We start from the raw sequence: 22,752 nt of genomic DNA, 5'->3' as shown, positions 1-22,752 counted from the left end.
CTAGTCTGAATCCAACTGTCGAACTTAACGTGAGAGAATGATGATAGTACTGTATGACTGTTCATTATCAGCTGTACCTGAAGGATACTTCAGTGTTTGGGCCACTTCAAGGTTTATTGACCATAATACGAATAGCCATGAAGGAACCTCTAAGCAGAGTACACAGTGGAGGCTGGTGGGATGAACTATGGGAGGACTGGCTCATTGGAATGGCTGGAATGGAACTGCATCAAACATGTGGTTTCCATACGTTTGATGTGTTTGATACCGTTCCATTCATTCCATTACAATGAGCCTGTCCTCCTATAGCTCATCCCACCAGCCGCCTCTGGAGTCTACCCTCTGGCTGGTATCTCTGACCATAGCCTTGTCCTGCCCATTGTGACAGAGTAGGTCGGCACAGGCCCATGTTAGAGAGGGTAACGTGTGTGTCTGTGTTTCTCTAAGTGTCTTTGCATGTTTCTGCGTGTCCCTGCGTCTGTCTCTGTGTTTCTCTGTATGTCTCTGTCTCTGTGTCTCTTTGTGTTTCTCTGCGTGTCTCTCTGTATGTCTCTGTCTCTGTGTCTCTCTGTGTCTCTCTGTGTTTCTCTGTATGTCTCTGTGTCTCTCTGTGTTTCTCTGTATGTCGCTGTCTCTGTGTCTCTGTGTTTCTCTGTATGTCTCTGTCTCTGTGTCTCTCTGTGTTTCTCTGTATGTCGCTGTCTCTGTGTCTCTTTGTGTTTCTCTGCGTGTCTCTCTGTATGTCTCTGTCTCTGTGTCTCTCTGTATGTCGCTGTCTCCGTGTTTCTCTGCATGTCTCTCTGTGTCTCTCTGTGTTTTTCTGCCTGTCTCTCTGTATGTCTCAGTGTTTCTCTGCATGTCTCTGTGTCTCTCTGTGTATCTCTGTGTTTTTCTGCCTGTCTCTCTGTATGTCTCTGTGTCTCTCTGTGTTTCTCTGCATGTCTCTCTGTGTCTCTCTGTGTCTGTCTGTGTTTCTCTGCATGTGTCTCTGTGTCTCTCTGTATGTCTCTGTGTCTCTCTGTGTTTCTCTGCATGTCTCTGTGTCTCTCTGTGTTTCTCTGCATGTGTCTCTGTGTTTCTCTGCATGTCTCCCTGTGTCTCTCTGTGTCTCTCTGTGTTTCTCTGCATGTCTCTCTGTGTCTCTCTGTGTTTCTCTGCATGTGTCTCTGTGTTTCTCTGTATGTCTCTGTGTGTCTCTCTGTGTTTCTCTGCATGTCTCTCTGTGTCTCTCTGTGTTTCTCTGCATGTGTCTCTGTGTTTCTCTGTATGTCTCTGTGTGTCTCTCTGTGTTTCTCTGCATGTCTCTCTGTGTCTCTCTGTGTTTCTCTGTGTGTCTCTCTGTGTCTCTCTGTGTTTCTCTGCATGTGTCTCTGTGTTTCTCTGTATGTCTCTGTGTGTCTCTCTGTGCCTCTCTGTCTGTCTCTGCGTGTGTCTGTGTGTCTCTGTGCGTAGCTGTGTGTCTCTGTGTATCTCTGTGTCTCTCTGTGTCTCTCTGTGTTTCTCTGTATGTCTCTGTGTCTCTCTGTGTTTCTCTGTATGTCGCTGTTTCTGTGTCTCTGTGTTTCTCTGTATGTCTCTGTCTCTGTGTCTCTCTGTGTTTCTCTGTATGTCGCTGTCTCTGTGTCTCTCTGTATGTCTCTGTCTCTGTGTCTCTCTGTATGTCGCTGTCTCTGTGTTTCTCTGCATGTCTCTCTGTGTCTCTCTGTGTTTTTCTGCCTGTCTCTCTGTATGTCTCTGTGTTTCTCTGCATGTCTCTGTGTCTCTCTGTGTTTCTCTGCATGTCTCTCTGTGTCTCTCTGTGTCTCTCTGTGTTTCTCTGCATGTGTCTCTGTGTCTCTCTGTATGTCTCTGTGTCTCTCTGTGTTTCTCTGCATGTGTCTCTGTGTCTCTCTGTATGTCTCTGTGTCTCTCTGTGTTTCTCTGCATGTCTCTGTGTCTCTCCGTGTTTCTCTGCATGTGTCTCTGTGTTTCTCTGCATGTCTCTCTGTGTCTCTCTGTGTTTCTCTGCATGTCTCTCTGTGTCTCTCTGTGTTTCTCTGCATGTGTCTCTGTGTTTCTCTGCATGTCTCTCTGTGTCTCTCTGTGTCTCTCTGTGTTTCTCTGCATGTGTCTCTGTGTTTCTCTGTATGTCTCTGTGTGTCTCTCTGTGTTTCTCTGCATGTCTCTCTGTGTCTCTCTGTGTTTCTCTGCATGTGTCTCTGTGTTTCTCTGTGTCTCTCTGTGTTTCTCTGCATGTGTCTCTGTGTTTCTCTGTATGTCTCTGTGTGTCTCTCTGTGTTTCTCTGCATGTCTCTCTGTGTCTCTCTGTGTTTCTCTGCGTGTCTCTCTGTGTCTCTCTGTGTTTCTCTGCATGTGTCTCTGTGTTTCTCTGTATGTCTCTGTGTGTCTCTCTGTGCCTCTCTGTCTGTCTCTGCGTGTGTCTGTGTGTCTCTGTGCGTAGCTGTGTGTCTCTGTGTATCTCTGTGTCTCTCTGTATGTCTCTGTGTATCTCTGTGTGTCTCAGTGTTTCTCTGTGTCTCTGTGTATCTCTGTGTCTCTGTGTCTCTCTGTATGTCTCTGTGTATCTCTGTGTGTCTCTGTGTTTCTCTGTGTCTCTGTGTCTCTCAGTATGTCTCTGTGTATCTCTGTGTCTCTGTGTATCTCTGTATGTCTCTGTGTCTCTCTGTATGTCTCTGTGTATCTCTGTGTATCTCTGTGTCTCTGTGTATCTCTGTGTGTCTCCGTGTGTTTCTGTGTGTCTCTGTTTCTGTGTGTCTCTGTGTGTTTCTGTGTGTCTCTGTGTGTTTCTTTGAGTCTCTGTTTCTGTGTGTCTCCGTGTGTCTCTGTTTCTGTGTGTCTCTGTTTCTGTGTGTCTCCGTGTGTCTCTGTTTCTGTGTGTCTCTGTTTCTGTGTGTCTCTGTTTCTGTGTGTTTCTGTATGTTTCTGTGTGTCTCTGTGTGTCTCTGTGTGTGTCTCTGTGTGTGTCTCTGTGTGTCTCTGTTTCTGTGTGTTTCTCTGTGCTTCTGTGTGTCTGTGTGTGTCTCTGTGTGTCTCTGTTTCTGTGTGTCTCTGTGTGTCTCTGTGTGTGTCTCTGTGTGTCTCTGTTTCTGTGTATTTCTGTGTGTTTCTGTGTGTCTCTGTGTGTGTCTCTGTGTGTCTCTGTGTGTGTGTCTGTGTGTCTCTGTGTGTCTCTGTTTCTGTGTGTTTCTGTGTGTTTCTGTTTCTGTGTGTTTCTGTGTGTCTCTGTGTGTCTCTGTGTGTCTAGAATGTATTTCTTACACGTTAGTAGTGAAGATCCCATAGAGCAGGTCTAACTCTGGCAGGTAGAACGTCCCCTGTAGTTCGTTATAGTTGAACGGTATCTCCCCCGGTCGAGAGCAGTTCAACCGTGCCTTCATGAACGTGGTCCAGGTGTCCTCCAATAGGAAGCGTCCTCCAATGTCGTTCTTACAGACCCGAGCAGCACGTGAGAACACGGTCCGACCGCAGTCGTGTTCCAACGCGTTCTCCCGGAAGAAGAAGTAGGTGAAGTTCCCGATGTCGTAAGAGGAGACAAAGTTAGGTTCTGTTGAAGTAGGAGACAGTTAGGTTCTGTTGAAGTAGGAGACAAAGTTAGGTTCTGTTGAAGTAGGAGACAAAGTTAGGTTCTGTTGAAGTAGGAGACAAAGTTAGGTTCTGTTGAAGTAGGAGACAAAGTTAGGTTCTGTTGAAGTAGGAGACAGTTAGGTTCTGTTGAAGTAGCAGACAAATTTAGGTTCTGTTGAAGTAGGAGACAAAGTTAGGTTCTGTTGAAGTAGGAGACAAATTTAGGTTCTGTTGAAGTAGGAGACAAATTTAGGTTCTGTTGAAGTAGGAGACAAAGTTAGGTTCTGTTGAAGTAGGAGACAAAGTTAGGTTCTGTTGAAGTAGGAGACAGTTAGGTTCTGTTGAAGTAGCAGACAAATTTAGGTTCTGTTGAAGTAGGAGACAAAGTTAGGTTCTGTTGAAGTAGGAGACAAATTTAGGTTCTGTTGAAGTAGGAGACAAAGTTAGGTTCTGTTGAAGTAGGAGACAAAGTTAGGTTCTGTTGAAGTAGGAGACAGTTAGGTTCTGTTGAAGTAGGAGACAAAGTTAGGTTCTGTTGAAGTAGGAGCCAAAGTTAGGTTCTGTTGAAGTAGGAGCCAAAGTTAGGTTCTGTTGAAGTAGGAGACAAAGTTAGGTTCTGTTGAAGTAGGAGACAAATTTAGGCTCTGTTGAAGTAGGAGACAAAGTTAGGTTCTGTTGAAGTAGGAGACAAAGTTAGGCTCTGTTGAAGTAGGAGACAAAGTTAGGCTCTGTTGAAGTAGGAGACAAAGTTAGGCTCTGTTGAAGTAGGAGACAAAGTTAGGCTCTGTTGAGGTAGGAGACAAAGTTAGGTTCTGTTGAAGTAGGAGACAAAGTTAGGTTCTGTTGAAGTAGGAGACAAAGTTAGGTTCTGTTGAAGTAGGAGACAAAGTTAGGTTCTGTTGAAGTAGGAGACAAAGTTAGGTTCTGTTGAAGTAGGAGACAAAGTTAGGTTCTGTTGAAGTAGGAGACAAAGTTAGGTTCTGTTGAAGTAGGAGACAAAGTTAGGCTCTGTTGAAGTAGGAGACAAAGTTAGGTTCTGTTGAAGTAGGAGACAGTTAGGTTCTGTTGAAGTAGGAGACAAAGTTAGGCTCTGTTGAAGGAGGAGACAAATTTAGGCTCTGTTGAAGTAGGAGACAAAGTTAGGCTCTGTTGAAGGAGGAGACAAAGTTAGGTTCTGTTGAAGTAGGAGACAAAGTTAGGTTCTGTTGAAGTAGGAGACAAAGTTAGGCTCTGTTGAAGTAGGAGACAAATTTAGGCTCTGTTGAAGGAGGAGACAAATTTAGGCTCTGTTGAAGTAGGAGACAAAGTTAGGCTCTGTTGAAGGAGGAGACAAAGTTAGGCTCTATTGAAGGAGGGGGAAGGGCAAGTGAGAAAACAGAAGAGTTTGAGAGAGAGTGAGAGTGAGAAAGAGAGATAGAGAGAGAGAGAGAGAGAGAGAGAGAGAGAGAGAGAGAGAGAGAGAGAGAGAGAGAGAGAGAGAGAGAGAGAGAGAGAGAGAGAGAGAATACACTTAAACCCAATGCCCTTCATGGTTGTGAGGTCTGGGGTCCGTTCACCAACCAAGAATTCTGCAAAAATATCCTCAGTGTACAATGCAAAACACCAAATTATGCATGCAGAGCACAATTAGGCTGATACCCGCTAATTACCAAAATCCAGAAATGAGCCGTTAAATTCCACAAAAGGAAGCGATTCCCAAACCTTCCATAACAAAGCCATCACCTACAGAGAGATGTGCCTGGACAAGAGTCCCCTAAGCAAGCTGGTCCTGGGGCTATGTTCACAAACACAAACAGACCCCACAGAGCCCCAGGACAGCAACAAAATTAGACCCAAACAAATCATGAGAAAACAGAAAGATAATTACTTGAAAATTTGGAATGAATTTACAAAAAAAAACTGAGCAAACTCGAATGCTATTTGGCCCTAAACAGATAATAAATAGTGGCAGAATACCTGACCACTGTGACTGACCCAAACTTAAGGAAAGCTTTGACCATGTACAGACTCAGTGAGCATAGCTTTGCTATTGAGAAATGCCGCTGTAGTCAGACCTGGCTCTGAAGAGAAGACAGGCTATGTGCACACTGCCCACAAAATGAGGTGGAAACTGAGCTGCACTTCCTAACCTCCTGCCAAATGTATGACCATATTAGAGACACAAATGTCCCTCAGATTACACAGACAAAACCCAATTTTGAAAACAAACCCAGTTTTAATAAACTCCCATATCTACTGGGTGAAATTCCACCGTGTGACATCACAGCAGCAATATGTGTGACCTGTTGCCACAAGAAAAGGGCAACCAGTGAAGAACAAACACCATTGTAAATACAACCCATATTTATGTTTATTTATTTAGGGGTCCATAGGATCTTGATGTAGAGCTGTGAGGTAAAGGTGATTAGGGAACATAAATGATCGTCTTTTTATTAATGCCTTTTGTGTTCCAATAGTAAAAGCCTATTATTCATCCTGGGAAGCCTACAGACTCAGATGAGGAAGGACCGAAGCAGTGGCGTAATAAATCTGCTGACCTCCCACATCCACTCGTTGCTGGTTCATTTTTATGTTTGACATTATTGGATCTTAACCACATGCTTTATCCTCGTTGACAGTGATTTAATCCACTTTTAAATTAAACATTTTTTATTTATTTTTGCTCTTTCAAATGCTCTTCTCCTCCGCAAGCTTTGCACAGCTTCACAGGAGAAGAGAGAGAGAGAGAGAGAGAGAGAGAGAGAGAGAGAGAGAGAGAGAAACATCTATTCAGTAACTCATAAATTGAGGTACTGAACCTTTTCTCAAAGGTTGCTGCAACACATGCGGTGCCTATTTATATACAGTGGGGAGAACAAGTATTTGATACACTGCCGATTTTGCAGGTTTTCCTACTTACAAAGCATGTAGAGGTCTGTAATTTTTATCATAGGTACACTTCAACTGTGAGAGACGGAATCTAAAACAAAAATCCAGAAAATCACATTGTATGATTTTTAAATAATTAATTTGCATTTTATTGCATGACATAAGTATTTGATCACCTACCAACCAGTAAGAATTCCGGCTCTCACAGACCTGTTAGTTTTTCTTTAAGAAGCCCTCCTGTTCTCCACTCATTACCTGTATTAACTGCACCTGTTTGAACTCGTTACCTGTATAAAAGACACCTGTCCACACACAATCAAACAGATTCCAACCTCTCCACAATGGCCAAGACCAGAGAGCTGTGTAAGGACATCAGGGATAAAAGTGTAGACCTGCACAAGGCTGGGATGGGCTACAGGACAATAGGCAAGCAGCTTGGTGAGAAGGAAACAACTGTTGGCGCAATTATTAGAAAATGGAAGAAGTTCAAGATGACGGTCAATCACCCTCGGTCTGGGGCTCCATGCAAGATTTCACCTCGTGGGGCATCAATGATCATGAGGAAGGTGAGGGATCAGCCCAGAACTACACGGCAGGACCTGGTCAATGACCTGAAGAGAGCTGGGACCACAGTCTCAAAGAAAACCATTAGTAACACACTACGCCGTCATGGATTAAAATCCTGCAGCGCACGCAAGGTCCCCCTGCTTAAGCCAGTGCATGTCCAGGCCTGTCTGAAGTTTGCCAATGACCATCTGGATGATCCAGAGGAGGAATGGGAGAAGGTCATGTGGTCTGATGAGACAAAAATAGAGCTTTTTGGTCTAACTCCACTCGCCGTGTTTGGAGGAAGAAGAAGTATGAGTACAACCCCAAGAACACCATCCCAACCGTGAAGCATGGAGGTGGAAACATCATTCTTTGGGGATGCTTTTCTGCAAAGGGGACAGGACGACTGCACCGTATTGAGGGGAGGATGGATGGGGCCATGTATCGCGAGATCTTGGCCAACAACCTCCTTCCCTCAGTAAGAGCATTGAAGATGGGTCATGGCTGGGTCTTCCAGCATGACAACGACACGAAGCACACAGCCATGGCAACTAAGGAGTGGCTCCGTAAGAAGCATCTCAAGGTCCTGGAGTGGCCTAGCCAGTCTCCAGACCTGAACCCAATAGAAAATCTTTGGAGGGAGCTGAAAGTCCGTATTGCCCAGCGACAGCCCCGAAACCTGAAGGATCTGGAGAAGATCTGTAGGGAGGAGTGGGCCAAAATCCCTGCTGCAGTGTGTGCAAACCTAGTCAAGAACTACAGGAAACGTATGATCTCTGTAATTGCAAACAAAGGTTTCTGTACCAAATATTAAGTTCTGCTTTTCTGATGTATCAAATACTTATGTCATGCAATAAAATGCAAATTAATTACTTAAAAATCATACAATGTGATTTTCTGGATTTTTGTTTTAGATTCCGTCTCTCATAGTTGAAGTGTACCTATGATAATAATTACAGACCTCTACATGCTTTGTAAGTAGGAAAACCTGCAAAATCGGCAGTGTATCAAATACTTGTTCTCCCCACTGTATATATATATTTGTACGGTTTTATTTTTGGGGGTTTAATGCGAATCAGATCAAATCCCTGGTTGACAAGAGATTGACCTGCTCTTTTAGAGAATGAGTGAAGCAGCGTATTCAATCAGCAGCCTTGTTCCAGGGGGGGGGTTGTGTTTTGAACTGGAACACACTGCGCTCCTCAGACCGACACGCTCATCGTTTCACTACCAGATGAAAATGACACTTTGGATGTCCTTCAACAAGGAAAGAGAGAAACATGTCAATAAAGAATGAGAAAGCTTTTGTGACATAATTTTAAAAGACTTTGATCCCTTGTTGTCTTGAAAGAAATGGAAACAAAAAAGTGTGTTTATGGTCTTTGTCATCAGTAAACTGTGACAGTGACAGACACCACACGTTAACTCCTTCAACCCCTTTCCTACATCTCTATACTACTACTGCTTATCCCCCTACCCTTTACCTCCTTCCAGTACCCCGGCCTACCATTCAGCCATTTGGAGTTGTACTGTGCGGTGCGTAGAGGCGGCAGCCCCCCCAGACTGCGGTAGATAGCTGGGTCTCTGCCAGAGAAGTCCATGGCGGTAGCAGCGTACAGATCTCCACTGGATGTGATCAGGGCTGTGGAGTTATGGAGAGGGTTGTAGGGACAACGGGCCATCCCACTGATCTGGTCATGGATCTCTGTCAGGTTGGTCAGCTAGATGAGATGAGGAGGAGGGAGAGGGGGTAGACGGGAGAGGGGGGGGGGGGGGGGGGTGGACGGGAGAGGGGAGGGGGGGGGGTGGACGGGAGAGGGGGACAGAGGTGGAGGAGATGAAGGGGAGGAGAGAGGGGGACAGAGGTGGAGCAGATGGGGGGGGGGGACAGAGGTGGAGCAGAGGAGGGGGAGGAGAGAGGGGGACAGAGGTGGAGGAGATGAGGGGGAGGAGAGAGGGGGACAGAGGTGGAGGAGATGAGGGGGAGGAGAGAGGGGGACAGAGGTGGAGCAGATGAGGGGGAGGAGAGAAGGGGACAGATGTGGAGCAGATGAGGGGGAGGAGAGAGGGGGACAGAGGTGGAGGAGATGAGGGGGAGGAGAGAGGGGGACAGAGGTGGAGGAGATGAGGGGGAGGAGAGAAGGGGACAGATGTGGAGCAGATGAGGGGGAGGAGAGAAGGGGACAGATGTGGAGGAGATGAGGGGGAGGAGAGAGGGGGACAGAGGTGGAGGAGATGAGGGGGAGGAGAGAGGGGGACAGAGGTGGAGCAGATGAGGGGGGGAGGAGAGAGGGGGACAGATGTGGAGCAGATGAGGGGGAGGAGAGAAGGGGACAGATGTGGAGGAGATGAGGGGGGGAGGAGAGAGGGGGACAGAGGTGGAGGAGATGAGGGGGAGGAGAGAGGGGGACAGAGGTGGAGGAGATGAGGGGGAGGAGAGAGGGGGACAGAGGTGGAGGAGATGAGGGGGAGGAGAGAAGGGGACAGATGTGGAGCAGATGAGGGGGAGGAGAGAGGGGGACAGAGGTGGAGCAGATGAGGGGGGGAGGAGAGGGGGGGACAGAGGTGGAGCAGATGAGGGGGGGAGGAGAGGGGGGCAGAGGTGGAGGAGATGAGGGGGGAGAGAGGGGGACAGATGTGGAGGAGATGAGGGGGGGAGGAGAGAGGGGGACAGATGTGGAGGAGATGAGGGGGGGAGGAGAGAGGGGGACAGAGGTGGAGCAGATGAGGGGGGGAGGAGAGGGGGGCAGAGGTGGAGGAGATGAGGGGGGGAGAGAGGGGGACAGAGGTGGAGGAGATGAGGGGGAGGAGAGAGGGGGACAGAGGTGGAGGAGATGAGGGGGGGAGGAGAGGGGGGCAGAGGTGGAGGAGATGAGGGGGAGGAGAGAAGGGGGACAGAGGTGGAGCAGGAGGAATAAAAAATGATTTTACTTTTAAAAAATGTATCTTTCCTTGGCTTATCTACAGTAGAACAATACAAATAGGCTATAAATTCAAATAAAGATTCCAAAGCTGGATCAATCAATTTCAATTTTATCAATTTTATTTTATATAGCCCTTCGTACATCAGCTAATATCTCGAAGTGCTGTACAGACACCCAGCCTAAAACCCCAAACAGCTAGTAATGCAGGTGTAGAAGCACGGTGGCTAGGAAAAACTCCCTAGAAAGGCCAAAACCTAGGAAGAAACCTAGAGAGGAACCAGGCTATGAGGGGTGGCCAGTCCTCTTCTGGCTGTGCCGGGTGGAGATTATAACAGAACTATGCCAAGATGTTCAAAAATGTTCATAAGTGACAAGCATGGTCAAATAATAATCATGAATAATTTTCAGTTGGCTTTTCATAGCCGATCATCAAGAGTTGAAAAACAACAGGTCTGGGACAGGTGGCGGTTCCATAACCGCAGGCAGAACAGCTGATCATGAGCCAGAGTCCTTGATCCCTCATAGAGCTAAACACACTCAAAAGTCAATACACACATACACACGCGCACCTCTTGTCTTGTACATTATCAGCCCACCATGCCCAAGAGGTAATTGACATGTGTACAGACCTCAGATTAAAAAGAAGGATATGGAATCCCATAAACTATAATGCCTGTGAAACTGCTTTTCTCCTCTAGGAAAAAACCTGTCACTTATCGTTACTGTAGGACCATCTTACAGTACCCAGCTCAAATAGGGGCGGCAGGTAGCCTAGTGGTTAGAGGGGGCTGGCAGGTAGCCTAGTGGTCAGAGGGGGGAGGCAGGTAGCCTAGTGGTTAGAGGGGGGAGGCAGGTAGCCTAGTGGTCAGAGGGGGGAGGCAGGTAGCCTAGTGGTTAGAGGGGGGAGGCAGGTAGCCTAGTGGTCAGAGGGGGGAGGCAGGTAGCCTAGTGGTTAGAGGGGGGAGGCAGGTGGCCTAGTGGTCAGAGGGGGGAGGCAGGTAGCCTAGTGGTTAGAGGGGGGAGGCAGGTAGCCTAGTGGTCAGAGGGGGGAGGCAGGTAGCCTAGTGGTTAGAGGGGGGAGGCAGGTAGCCTAGTGGTCAGAGGGGGGAGGCAGGTAGCCTAGTGGTTAGAGGGGGGAGGCAGGTAGCCTAGTGGTTAGAGGGGGGGGGGGGGGGGGGGCAGGTAGCCTAGTGGTCAGAGGGGGGAGGCAGGTAGCCTAGTGGTTAGAGGGGGGAGGCAGGTAGCCTAGTGGTCAGAGGGGGGAGGCAGGTAGCCTAGTGGTCAGAGGGGGGAGGCAGGTAGCCTAGTGGTCAGAGGGGGGAGGCAGGTAGCCTAGTGGTTAGAGGGGGGAGGCAGGTAGCCTAGTGGTTAGAGGGGGGAGGCAGGTAGCCTAGTGGTTAGAGGGGGGAGGCAGGTAGCCTAGTGGTTAGAGGGGGGAGGCAGGTAGCCTAGTGGTTAGAGGGGGGAGGCAGGTAGCCTAGTGGTCAGAGGGGGGAGGCAGGTAGCCTAGTGGTCAGAGGGGGGAGGCAGGTAGCCTAGTGGTTAGAGGGGGGAGGCAGGTAGCCTAGTGGTTAGAGGGGGGAGGCAGGTAGCCTAGTGGTTAGAGGGGGGAGGCAGGTAGCCTAGTGGTTAGAGGGGGGAGGCAGGTAGCCTAGTGGTTAGAGGGGGGAGGCAGGTAGCCTAGTGGTTAGAGGGGGGAGGCAGGTAGCCTAGTGGTTAGAGGGGGGAGGCAGGTAGCCTAGTGGTTAGAGGGGGGAGGCAGGTAGCCTAGTGGTTAGAGCGTTGGACAATTAACCGGCATTTGGAAGATCAAATCCCCGAGCTGACAAGGTAAACATCTGTCATTCTGCCCCTGAACAAGGCAGTTAACCCACTGTTCCTAGGCTGTCATTGAAAATAAGAATATGTTCTTAACTGACTTGCCTTGTTAAATAAAGGTTAAAACATCCTACCTTTAGCTGTCAGGTTTGGATTTAAAATCAACCCCTGGAGAATCAGCCAAGGGAAGACAAAGGCAACCTACAGTTCCTTTACCCTATCCTAAACCACACACTAAGACTATGGCCTTTTCTAATTTGGGAAAAAGTCTGTCCTCTGTCCTCCATCCTCTCTCCTCCATCCTCTCCCCTCCAATCCTCTCTCCTCCAATCCTCTCTCCTCCAATCCTCTCTCCTCCAATCCTCTCTCCTCCAATACTCCTTCTCCATCCTCTCTCCTCCAATCCTCTCTCCTCCATCCTCTCTCCTCCGATCCTCTCTCCTCCATCCTCTCTCCTCCTTCCTCTCTCCTCCAATCCTCTCTCCTCCATCCTCTCTCCTCCATCCTCTCTCCTCCTTCCTCTCTCCTCCAATCCTCTCTCCTCCAATCCTCTCTCCTCCAATCCTCCTTCCTCCATCCTCTCTCCTCCAATCCTCTCTCCTCCAACTGTCTCTCCTCCGTCCTCTCTCCTTTGTGACCCGGAAACCAATAACTGGTCGAGGAGAGTGTTAATTTGTTAGTAGGTGAACGGAAGAGTGCCCTCCCCTCCTCGTTAGTCACTTTTCATCAGGATAGTGTAACCTACCTGAGTCCTTCCTCAGGATAGTGTATCCTACCTGAGTCCTTCCTCAGGATAGTGTAACCTACCTGAGTCCTTCCTCAGGATAGTGTATCCTACCTGAGTCCTTCATCAGGATAGAGTAATGTAGAGGAAACCGGAGAGAGGAACCGACATTACGAGGGGACGCGTCTAGCACGGAAGCCCGAAAAGCCCGCAAATACAACCCAAAAATTTCTTGGGGGGAGCTAAGAGGTAGTGGGTCTAGGGCAGGTAGGAGACCTGCGCCCACTTCCCAGGCTAACCGTGGAGAGCGGGAGTACGGGCAGACACCGTGTTACGCAGTAGAGCGCACGGTGTCTCCTGTACGTGTGCATAGCCCGGTGCGGGTTATTCCACCTCCCCGCACTGGTAGGGCTAGATTGAGCATTGAGCCAAGTGCCATGAAGCCGGCTCTACATATCTGGCCACCAGTACGTCTCCTTGGGCCGGCTTACATGGCACCAGCCTTACGCATGGTGTCCCCGGTTCGCCTACATAGCCCGGTGCGGGTTATTCCACCTCCCCGCACTGGTCAGGCGACGGGGAGCATACAACCAGGTAAGGTTGGGCAGGTTCAGTGCTCAAGGGAGCCAGTGCGCCTACACGGTCCGGTATTTCCGGCGCTACCTCCCCGCCCCAGCCCAGTACCACCAGTGCCTACACCACGCACCAGGTTTCCGGTGCGTTTCCAGAGCCCTGTTCCTCCTTCACGCACTCTCCCTATGGTGCGTGTCTCCAGCCCAGTGTCTCCAGTTCCGGCACCACGCACTAAGCCACCTGTGGGTCTCCAGAGCCCTGTACGCACTGTTCCTTCTCCCCGCACTCGCCCTGAGGTGCGTGCCCTCAGCCCGGTACCTCCAGTTCCGGTACCACGCACCAGGCCTATAGTGCGCTTCGAGAGGTCAGTGTGCCCTGTCCCTGCTCCCCGCACTAGCCTTGAAGTGCGTGCCGTCATCCCGGTACCTCCAGTTCCGGCACCACGCACCAGGCCTACTGTGCGCCTCAGCAGGGCAGAGTCGGCCGTCTGCCCAACGCCTTCTGCACTGCCTGTCTGCCCAGCTCCGTCTGAGCCATCTGTCTGCCCAGCGCCGTCTGAGCCATCTGTCTGCCCAGCGCCGTCTGAGCCATCTGTCTGCCCAGCGCCGTCTGAGCCATCTGTCTGCCCAGCGCCGGCTGAGCCATCTGTCTGCCCAGCGCCTGCTGAGCCATCTGTCTGCCCAGCGCCGTCTGAGCCATCTGTCTGCCCAGCGCCGTCTGAGCCATCTGTCTGCCCAGCGCCTTCTGAGCCATCCGTCTGCCCAGCGCCTTCTGAGCCATCCGTCTGCCACGAGCCATTAGAGCCGCCCGTCTGTCCCGAGCCATTAGAGCCGCCCGTCTGTCCCGAGCCATTAGAGCCGTCCGTCAGTCAGGAGCCGCTAGAGCCGTCCGTCAGTCAGGAGCTGCCAGAGCCGCCAGCCAGTCGGGAGCTGCCAGCCAGTCGGGAGCTGCCAGAGCCGCCAGCCAGTCAGGAGCTGCCAGAGCCACCAGCCAGTCAGGAGCTGCCAGAGCCGCCAGCCAGTCAGGAGCTGCCAGAGCCGCCAGCCAGTCAGGAGCTGCCAGAGCCGCCAGCCAGTCAGGAGCTGCCAGAGCCGCCAGCCAGTCAGGAGCTGCCAGAGCCGCCAGCCAGTCAGGAGCTGCCAGAGCCGCCAGCCAGTCAGGAGCTGCCAGAGCCGCCAGCCAGTCAGGAGCTGCATGAGCTGCCTTACAGTCATGAGCTGCCCTACGGTCATGAGCTGCCCTACAGTCATGAGCTGCCCTACAGTCATGAGCTGCCCTACAGTCATGAGCTGCCCTACAGTCATGAGCTGCCCTACAGTCATGAGCTGCCCTACAGTCATGAGCTGCCCTCCAGTCATGAGCTGCCCTCCAGTCATGAGCTGCCCTCCAGTCATGAGCTGCCCTCCAGTCCGGAGCTGCCACCCAGTCCGGAGCTGCCAGTAGGACAGAGTTGTCCCTCTGTCCGGAGCTACCTCTCTGTCCGGAGCTACCTCTCTGTCCGGAGCTACCTCTCTGTCCGGAGCTACCTCTCTGTCCTGAGCTACCTCTCTGTCCTGAGCTACCTCTATGTCCTGAGCTACCTCTCTGTCCTGAGCTGTCTCCTCTATGTAGGGGGGGCCTTAGTGAAGGTTCCTGGACCATGGTCGGGGGCGAGGGTCGCCACTCAAAGGACGCTAAGGAGGGGGACAAAGACAGTGGTGGAGTGGTGTCCTCGTCCACCGCCGGAGCCGCCACCGCGGACAGATGCCCACCCAGACCCTCCCCTTGAGTTTTAGGGGTGCGCCCGGAGTTCGCACCTTGAGGGGGGGGGGGTTCTGTCACGTTCCTGACCTGTTTTCTGTTGTTTTGTATGTGTTGGATGGTCAGGGCGTGAGTTTTGGGTGGGCAGTCTATGTTTTCTGTTTCTATGTTGGTTTTGGGTTGCCTGGTATGGCTCTCAATTAGAGGCAGGTGTTTGACGTTTCCTCTGATTGAGAGTCATATTAAGGTAGGTTGTTCTCACTGTTTGTTTGTGGGTGATTGTCTCCTGTGTCAGTGTCTGTATGTTACGCCACACGGGACTGTTCCGGTTTTTGTTTGTTTGTTCGTTTTATGTAGTCTGTTTCCTGGTTCATGCGTTCTTCACGTTGTATGTAAGTTCGGGTCCAGGTCTGTCTACATTCGTTTATTTGTTTTGTAATTATTCAAGTGTTCGTCGTGTTCTTCAGTTTTGTTTATTAAATTATTATGTATTCACAACCCGCTGCAGTTTGGTCGAATCACTACTCCTCCTCTTCGTATGAAGAGGAGGAGGAAGCCCGTTACACGTCCACTTTCCATCTCCTCGCTTACCTTTGACATTTTTCAAAAAAGGAGGTGACAGAGGACGGAGGAGTTGAACAAATCTATTTGAGAAAAGGCTGAAATACATAACATCTGTCAGAGGACCAATGCTAAGAAAAACCTCCACCAACTCCATAGCGCCAGATTTCCTGGAGAGGTTCACACACTTGTAGTTTCCCCTAGAAGCGTTGGGTCATTATAATGACTTGTTATTCCTCCTAGTATGTTTGGGTCATTATAATGACTTGTTATTCCTCCTAGTAGTGCTGGGTCATTATAATAACTTGTTATTCCTCCTAGTAGTGTTGGGTCATTATAATAACTTGTTATTCCTCCTAGTAGTGTTGGGTCATTATAATGACTTGTTATTCCTCCTAGTAGTGTAGATATTACCCCCTCACTGACTTAAGGAAATCCCTGGGTAAAGCGAAATTAAACCACATCACTGAATTAATGAAAGCCCTGGGTAACTTGTTATTAAACTATATCACTGACTTAATAAGGAAAGACTTTCCGTTTTCACAAGCAGCTTGATGTGAGACTCAGTGCTCAGACGTTTGCTTTGTCTGCCTTTGAAAGCGGGCCAAATCCAGCTCTCGGTGTTTAAAAATACTTAAGAGCCCAACCTACACGTGGCCCTGACACTTGTTCCCAATAAAAAGTCACGCAGCATAACCTGAGGCAGCAGTTGTGAATATGTTTAAGAGGTGGAACGTGTTCCGTGTTGATATGTCATTATAACACATGGTGTAACCGTGAAACCTCACAGTGAATAGAATATGCTTAGAGCAAGATTTTCACCTCCATTCCTATCCATCTAAGCTGAGGACATGTTTTTTCTGAGTGGATTTATATAAACCCCCCAAAAAATGTTACAATTTATGGGTAGACACATACTGTTGTGTAAATAAATGTTTGTTTCGGTGGAAACTCTTGGAAACCCAAATAAATTATAAATACTGAATTATAAATACTATATTCTCACAATTGGGGTTTCCATAATATCTAACCATACAGAACACAAGCCTTGCTTGACAGACACACTAAAGCTTCTCTATAATGCTGGCTGTAGTTTCGGGTTAATCAATGAGAGATGGACTTTCTACTTCCTTAATTCTTGTCAATATAGGGGCGCTGTTTTCACTTTGTAAAAATTCGTTCCCAAATTAACTTTCTCGTACTCAATTCTTGCTCGTACAATATGCATATTATTATTACTATTGGATAGAAAACACTCTCTAGTTTCTAAAACGGTTTGAATTATATCTGTGAGTAAAACAGAACTCAAGTTGCAGCTAACTTCCTGTCAGGAAGTGAGAAATCTGAAATCGGGCACTCTGTTCCAGGGTCAGTTTATTAATTTGCATGTAATCTATGAGTCGACATGCACTGCATACGATTTCCCCTAGATGTCAGTAAGCAGTGAGAATTGGAATGGGGTTGCTAGGCAGATCTGAGGCCATATAAAGGCTCTTGGAACCGGGTGTGCACTCTTTTCAACGTTCGTCATGGCGCAAGACAGACCTCAGAATGGCATTCTGAAAAGCTCTCGTTATAGGCCTTAGATATATCCGGCTCTGATTTTATTCGATATAGGTGTTAAAGACATCATAATGTAGTTATTTTAAACCGAGTTATATCAGTTTATTTCAGTATATTGCGATTTTCGGTATTTCATTTGTGCTGCGTTATAGTGAGTTGGACACGTCTTCGTCGCATGGCTAACGTTTGCTGCTAATTCCAAAGTTGAAGACGACAATCTACAACCGAGCAACGATGATTCTGGACAAAGGACACCTTGCACAAGATTCTGATGGAAGCTCATCAAAAAGTAAGAACTATTTATGATGTTAATTCGTTGTTCTGTTGAAAAATGTTACACTACTATTCCGCCATTAATTTCGGTGCGGTCTCGCTTTAACGCACGCTGTATGTCGTAGTAACGTTAATTTTAAAAATCTAACACAGCGGTTGCATTAAGAACTAATGTATCTTTCATTTGCTGTCCAACCTGTATTTTTTAGTCAAGTTTATGATTAGTTATTGATTAGATTAGGTGCCTCTCCCAAGATTTCTCCCGACATTTTGTTGGCAGCTTGGCTACTATTCTCATTGTATAACCACGATTTGTGCCGCTAAATATGCACATTTTCGAACAAACAATATATGTATTGTGTAATATGATGTTATAGGACTGTCATCTGATGAAGTTTTGAGAAGGTTAGTGAAAAATGTAATATCTTTTGCTGGTTTATTCGCTAACGTGCATGAATCAATGCTGCTGTGTGGTTGGCTATTGTAGTAAACTAATATAATGCTAAATTGTGTTTTCGCTGTAAAACACTTAAAGAATCTGAAATATTGGCTGGATTCACAAGATCTTTGTCTTTCATTTGCTGTACGCTGTGTATTTTTCATAAATGTTTTATGATGAGTATTTAGGTAATTCACGTTGCTCTCTGTAGTTATTCTAGTTGCTTTGGTGAGAGTTGTGATGGTGGCTGCAATGTAAAACTATGATTTATACCTGAAATATGCACATTTTTCGAACAAAACATATGCTATACAATAAATATGTTATCAGACTGTCATCTGATGAAGTTGTTTCTTGGTTAGTGACTATTTCTATCTTTATTTGGTCGAATTAGTGATAGCTACCTATGCAGGAAAAAAATGGTGGGGAAAAAAAGTTGTGTCTTTTGCTATGGTGGTTAGCTAATAGAAATACATTATTGTGTCTTCCCTGTAAAACATTTTAAAAATCAGAAATGATGGCTGGATTCACAAGATGTGTATCTTTCAGTTGGTGTCTTGGACTTGTGATTTCATGAACATTTTATTATATGATATCCCTGTGGCTTTAGGCTAGGCTATGCTAGTCAGCTTTTTTGATGGGGGGGATCCCGGATCCGGGTTTGTGACTCGTTAGAAGTTAAGGGACGTAACACTTATTCAAACAGCATAACAGAACGGGTCTCTTGGGATAGATGTATTACAGTGGGTCGACTTGGACCACTGTTGGTTCCGGCGACACAAACTACCTCCGCTCCGGGCCTCCGGCCTGACCCAGCTCAACCCAACAGAGTGTCTGTGCCTGGCGTCTGAGATGAAAGGGGGTATTGATGGAGCTCTTCCTGTGTGTTGAGGGAAGTGTGTTTGGGTCAAGCTGGACCTGTAAGATGGGTCTAATAGAAGTAGAGTGTAGATAGAGGATGACTCATAGTAAACCAATGGGAGGAATGAGTTTGTGAGACACACAGTCAGCGCTATTGACTGGGCTTTCAGATCATCTCGCTTCCGCTCCCTTTCTTCCTGGTCAGTTGCCATGTGACACTTTGTCACGTTCCTGACCTGTTTTCTGTTGTTTTGTATGTGTGTGATGGTCAGGGCGTGAGTTTTGGGTGGGCAGTCTATGTTTGCTGTTTCTATGTTGGTTTTGGGTTGCCTGGTATGGCTCTTAATTAGAGGCAGGTGTTTTGCGTTTTCCTCTAATTGAGAGTCATATTAAGGTAGGTTGTTCTCACTGTTTGTTTGTGGGTGATTGTCGCTGTGTCTGTGTTTGTTGCACCACACGGTACTGTCTCGTCTCGTTCATTCGGTCGTTCCTGTTCATGTGTTCTTCGTTTCATGTAAGTTCGTAGTTTAGGTCTGTCTAGTTCGTTTTGTTATTTTGTATATTTAGTCAAGTGTATTTCGTCTTCGTCTTACAATAAAGTCATTATGTATTCATCACCCGCTGCGCCTTGGTCTACTCACTCACCGAAAGAGGGCCGTTACAGAATCACCCACCAAACCCAGATCAAGCAGCGGGTTAACGGACAGCCACGACAGCAGCAGTGGGAAAAGGAGGATTGGACATGGGAAGAGATCCTGGACGGTAAAGGACCCTGGGCAGAGCCAGTGGAGTGTCGCCGCCCCAAAGCGGAGCTGGAGGCAGCGAAAGCGGAGAGGCGACGTTATGAGGAGGCAGCACGGAAGCAAGGCTGGAAGCCCGCAAGTACTACCCTAAAATTTCTTGGGGGGGGCTAAGAGGTAGTGGGCCGAGGTCAGGTAGGAGACCTGCGCCCACTTCCCAGGCTAACCGTGGAGAGCGGGAGTACGGGCAGACGCCGTGTTACGCAGTAGAGCGCACGGTGTCTCCTGTACGGGTGCATAGCCCAGTGCGGGTTATTCCACCTCCCCGCACTGGTAGGGCTAGATTGAGCATTGAGCCAAGTGCCATGAGGCCGGCTCTACATATCTGGCCACCAGTACGTCTCCTTGGGCCGGCTTACATGGCACCAGCCTTACGCATGGTGTCCCCGGTTCGCCTACATAGCCCGGTGCGGGTTATTCCACCTCCCCGCACTGGTCGGGCGACGGGGAGCATTCAGCCAGGTAAGGTTGGGCAGGCTCGGTGCTCAAGGGAGCCAGTACGCCTACACGGTCCGGTATTTCCGGCGCTACCTCCTCGCCCCAGCCCAGTACCACCAGTTCCGGCACCACGCACTAAGCCACCTGTGCGTCTCCAGAGCCCTGTTCCTCCTCCACGCACTCTCCCTATGGTGCGTGTCTCCAGCCCAGTGCCTCCAGTTCCGGCACCACGCACTAAGCCATCTGTGCGTCTCCAGAGCCCTGTACGCACTGTTCCTTCTCCCCGCACTCGCCCTGAGGTGCGTGCCCTCAGCCCGGTACCTCCAGTTCCGGTACCACGCACCAGGCCTATAGTGCGCTTCGAGAGGTCAGTTTGCCCTGTCCCTGCTCCCCGCACTAGCCTTGAAGTGCGTGCCGTCATCCCGGTACCTCCAGTTCCGGCACCACGCACCAGGCCTACTGTGCACCTCAGCAGGGCAGAGTCGGCCGTCTGCCCAACGCCTTCTGCACTGCCTGTCTGCCCAGCGCCGTCTGAGCCATCTGTCTGCCCAGCGCCGTCTGAGCCATCTGTCTGCCCAGCGCCGTCGGAGCCATCTGTCTGCCCAGCGCCGTCTGAGCCATCTGTCTGCCCAGCTCCGTCTGAGCCATCTGTCTGCCCAGCGCCGTCTGAGCCATCTGTCTGCCCAGCGCCGTCTGAGCCATCTGTCTGCCCAGCGCCGTCTGAGCCATCTGTCTGCCCAGCGCCGTCTGAGCCATCTGTCTGCCCAGCGCCGTCTGAGCCATCTGTCTGCCCAGCGCCGTCTGAGCCATCTGTCTGCCCAGCGCCTTCTGAGCCATCCGTCTGCCCAGCGCCTTCTGAGCCATCCGTCTGTCCAGCGCCTTCTGAGCCATCCGTCTGCCCAGCGCCTTCTGAGCCATCCGTCTGCCCAGCGCCTTCTGAGCCATCCGTCTGCCACGAGCCATTAGAGCCGCCCGTCTGTCCCGAGCCATTAGAGCCGTCCGTCAGTCAGGAGCCGCTAGAGCCGTCCGTCAGTCAGGAGCCGCCAGAGCCGCCAGCCAGTCAGGAGCCGCCAGAGCCGCCAGCCAGTCAGGAGCTGCCAGAGCCGCCAGCCAGTCAGGAGCTGCCAGAGCCGCCAGCCAGTCAGGAGCTGCCAGAGCCGCCAGCCAGTCAGGAGCTGCCCTACAGTCATGAGCTGCCCTACAGTCATGAGCTGCCCTACAGTCATGAGCTGCCTTACAGTCATGAGCTGCCCTACAGTCGTGAGCTGCCCTACAGTCATGAGCTGCCCTACAGTCATGAGCTGCCCTACAGTCATGAGCTGCCCTACAGTCATGAGCTGCCCTACAGTCATGAGCTGCCCTACAGTCATGAGCTGCCCTACAGTCATGAGCTGCCCTACAGTCATGAGCTGCCCTACAGCCCGGACCTGCCAGAGTCCCTCAGCCCGGACCTGCCAGAGTCCCTCAGCCCGGACCTGCCAGAGTCCCTCAGCCCGGACCTGCCAGAGTCCCTCAGCCCGGACCTGCCAGAGTCCCTCAGCCCGGACCTGCCAGAGTCCCTCAGCCCGGACCTGCCAGAGTCCCTCAGCCAGGACCTGCCAGAGTTCCTCAGCCAGGACCTGCCAGAGTTCCTCAGCCAGGACCTGCCAGAGTTCCTCAGCCAGGACCTGCCGCCCCTTATCCCGGTGCTGCCCCTTATCCCGGTGCTGCCCCTTATCCCGGTGCTGCCCCTTCATTTAGGTGGTTTTAGTTGGAGGGTGGTCATTGGGAGGGGGATACAGAAGCGGGGAGTGACTATGGTGGTGTGGGGACAGCGTCCGGAGCCTGAGCCACCACCGTGGTCAGATGCCCACCCAGACCCTCCCCTGGACTTTGTGCTGGAGCGCCCGGCGTTCGCACCTTGAGGGGGGGGTTCTGTCACGTTCCTGACCTGTTTTCTGTTGTTTTGTATGTGTGTGATGGTCAGGGCGTGAGTTTTGGGTGGGCAGTCTGTTTGCTGTTTCTATGTTGGTTTTGGGTTGCCTGGTATGGCTCTTAATTAGAGGCAGGTGTTTTGCGTTTTCCTCTAATTGAGAGTCATATTAAGGTAGGTTGTTCTCACTGTTTGTTTGTGGGTGATTGTCGCTGTGTCTGTGTTTGTTGCACCACACGGTACTGTCTCGTCTCGTTCATTCGGTCGTTCCTGTTCATGTGTTCTTCGTTTCATGTAAGTTCGTAGTTTAGGTCTGTCTAGTTCGTTTTGTTATTTTGTATATTTAGTCAAGTGTATTTCGTCTTCGTCTTACAATAAAGTCATTATGTATTCATCACCCGCTGCGCCTTGGTCTACTCCCTCACCGAAAGAGGGCCGTTACACACTTCCTGGCAGCCGTCTCGGAAATGTCATCAGACACATAGAGTGACAAGCAAGGAGGTGTTAGATGTTTGAGTCAATGATTCATAGCTGTCTACAGGAAAGATGAGGACATTGGGTCTGCAATAATAGGCTCTATGTCATCATCACCACCATCATCATCATCGTCATCGTCATGATCAATATCATGGATAGAGGATTGCATTCCCACTTTACTCACAATGGCAAATGTAATCCTGCCATTCGAGGCCATAAATATTGATATGGTGTTAAAATGAATTAGAATATCGAATGAGGACATTTGAACAGTGACTACATCATTAATGAACAGGATATTCATCCTACTTTGTAACTTAGTGATAACTAAATGTATATTGTTATCTCCTCGCTCACTCTCCCTCTCCTCGCTTCCTCTCTCCTCTTCCCCCTCTCTCCCCCACCCCATTTCAATTCCAGTCAATTCAGGAAGTACACTAAAATTCAAATTCTCTTCAATGCTTTTCAATTAGGAACAATTTTGAATTTCAAATGGAATTGACCCCAACCCTGCCAGTTATGCAGTACTTATCTGGACCGACTCAGAGTGTGTTCTCCTATGACAGGGCTGATAAAATACCATCATAGTCATTTCCTGACATTTACACTATTACGTATTTCAGCCGCAGTACATAGTCGTTATGAGGCGCCGACCTTTGCATTTGCTA

General features: G+C 49.4%; 1 protein-coding gene across 4 annotated transcripts in view; it reads right to left on the bottom strand.

Annotated features, from left to right (window-relative positions):
* The window catches only part of LOC139531520 (semaphorin-5A-like), a 360,002-nt gene that overhangs the window by 193,261 nt on the left and 143,989 nt on the right, over window positions 1-22,752 (bottom strand). For all 4 annotated transcript variants that reach the window (XR_011666374.1, XR_011666375.1, XM_071328026.1 and 1 more), the window contains exons 7-8: window positions 8,489-8,702; window positions 3,259-3,544 (exon numbers count right to left, since the gene is read on the bottom strand). Coding sequence is in view for 2 of the 4 variants with exons in the window: in XM_071328026.1 (XP_071184127.1) it covers window positions 3,259-3,544; window positions 8,489-8,702 (500 nt within the window). In the remaining 2 variants the exon portion in view is untranslated. The remainder of the gene's footprint in view (window positions 1-3,258; window positions 3,545-8,488; window positions 8,703-22,752) is intronic.

This window comes from Salvelinus alpinus, chromosome 10 (assembly GCF_045679555.1).
Source record: "Salvelinus alpinus chromosome 10, SLU_Salpinus.1, whole genome shotgun sequence".
Lineage (NCBI taxonomy): Eukaryota > Metazoa > Chordata > Actinopteri > Salmoniformes > Salmonidae > Salvelinus > Salvelinus alpinus.
This window is presented reverse-complemented; position numbering and strand designations above follow the sequence as displayed.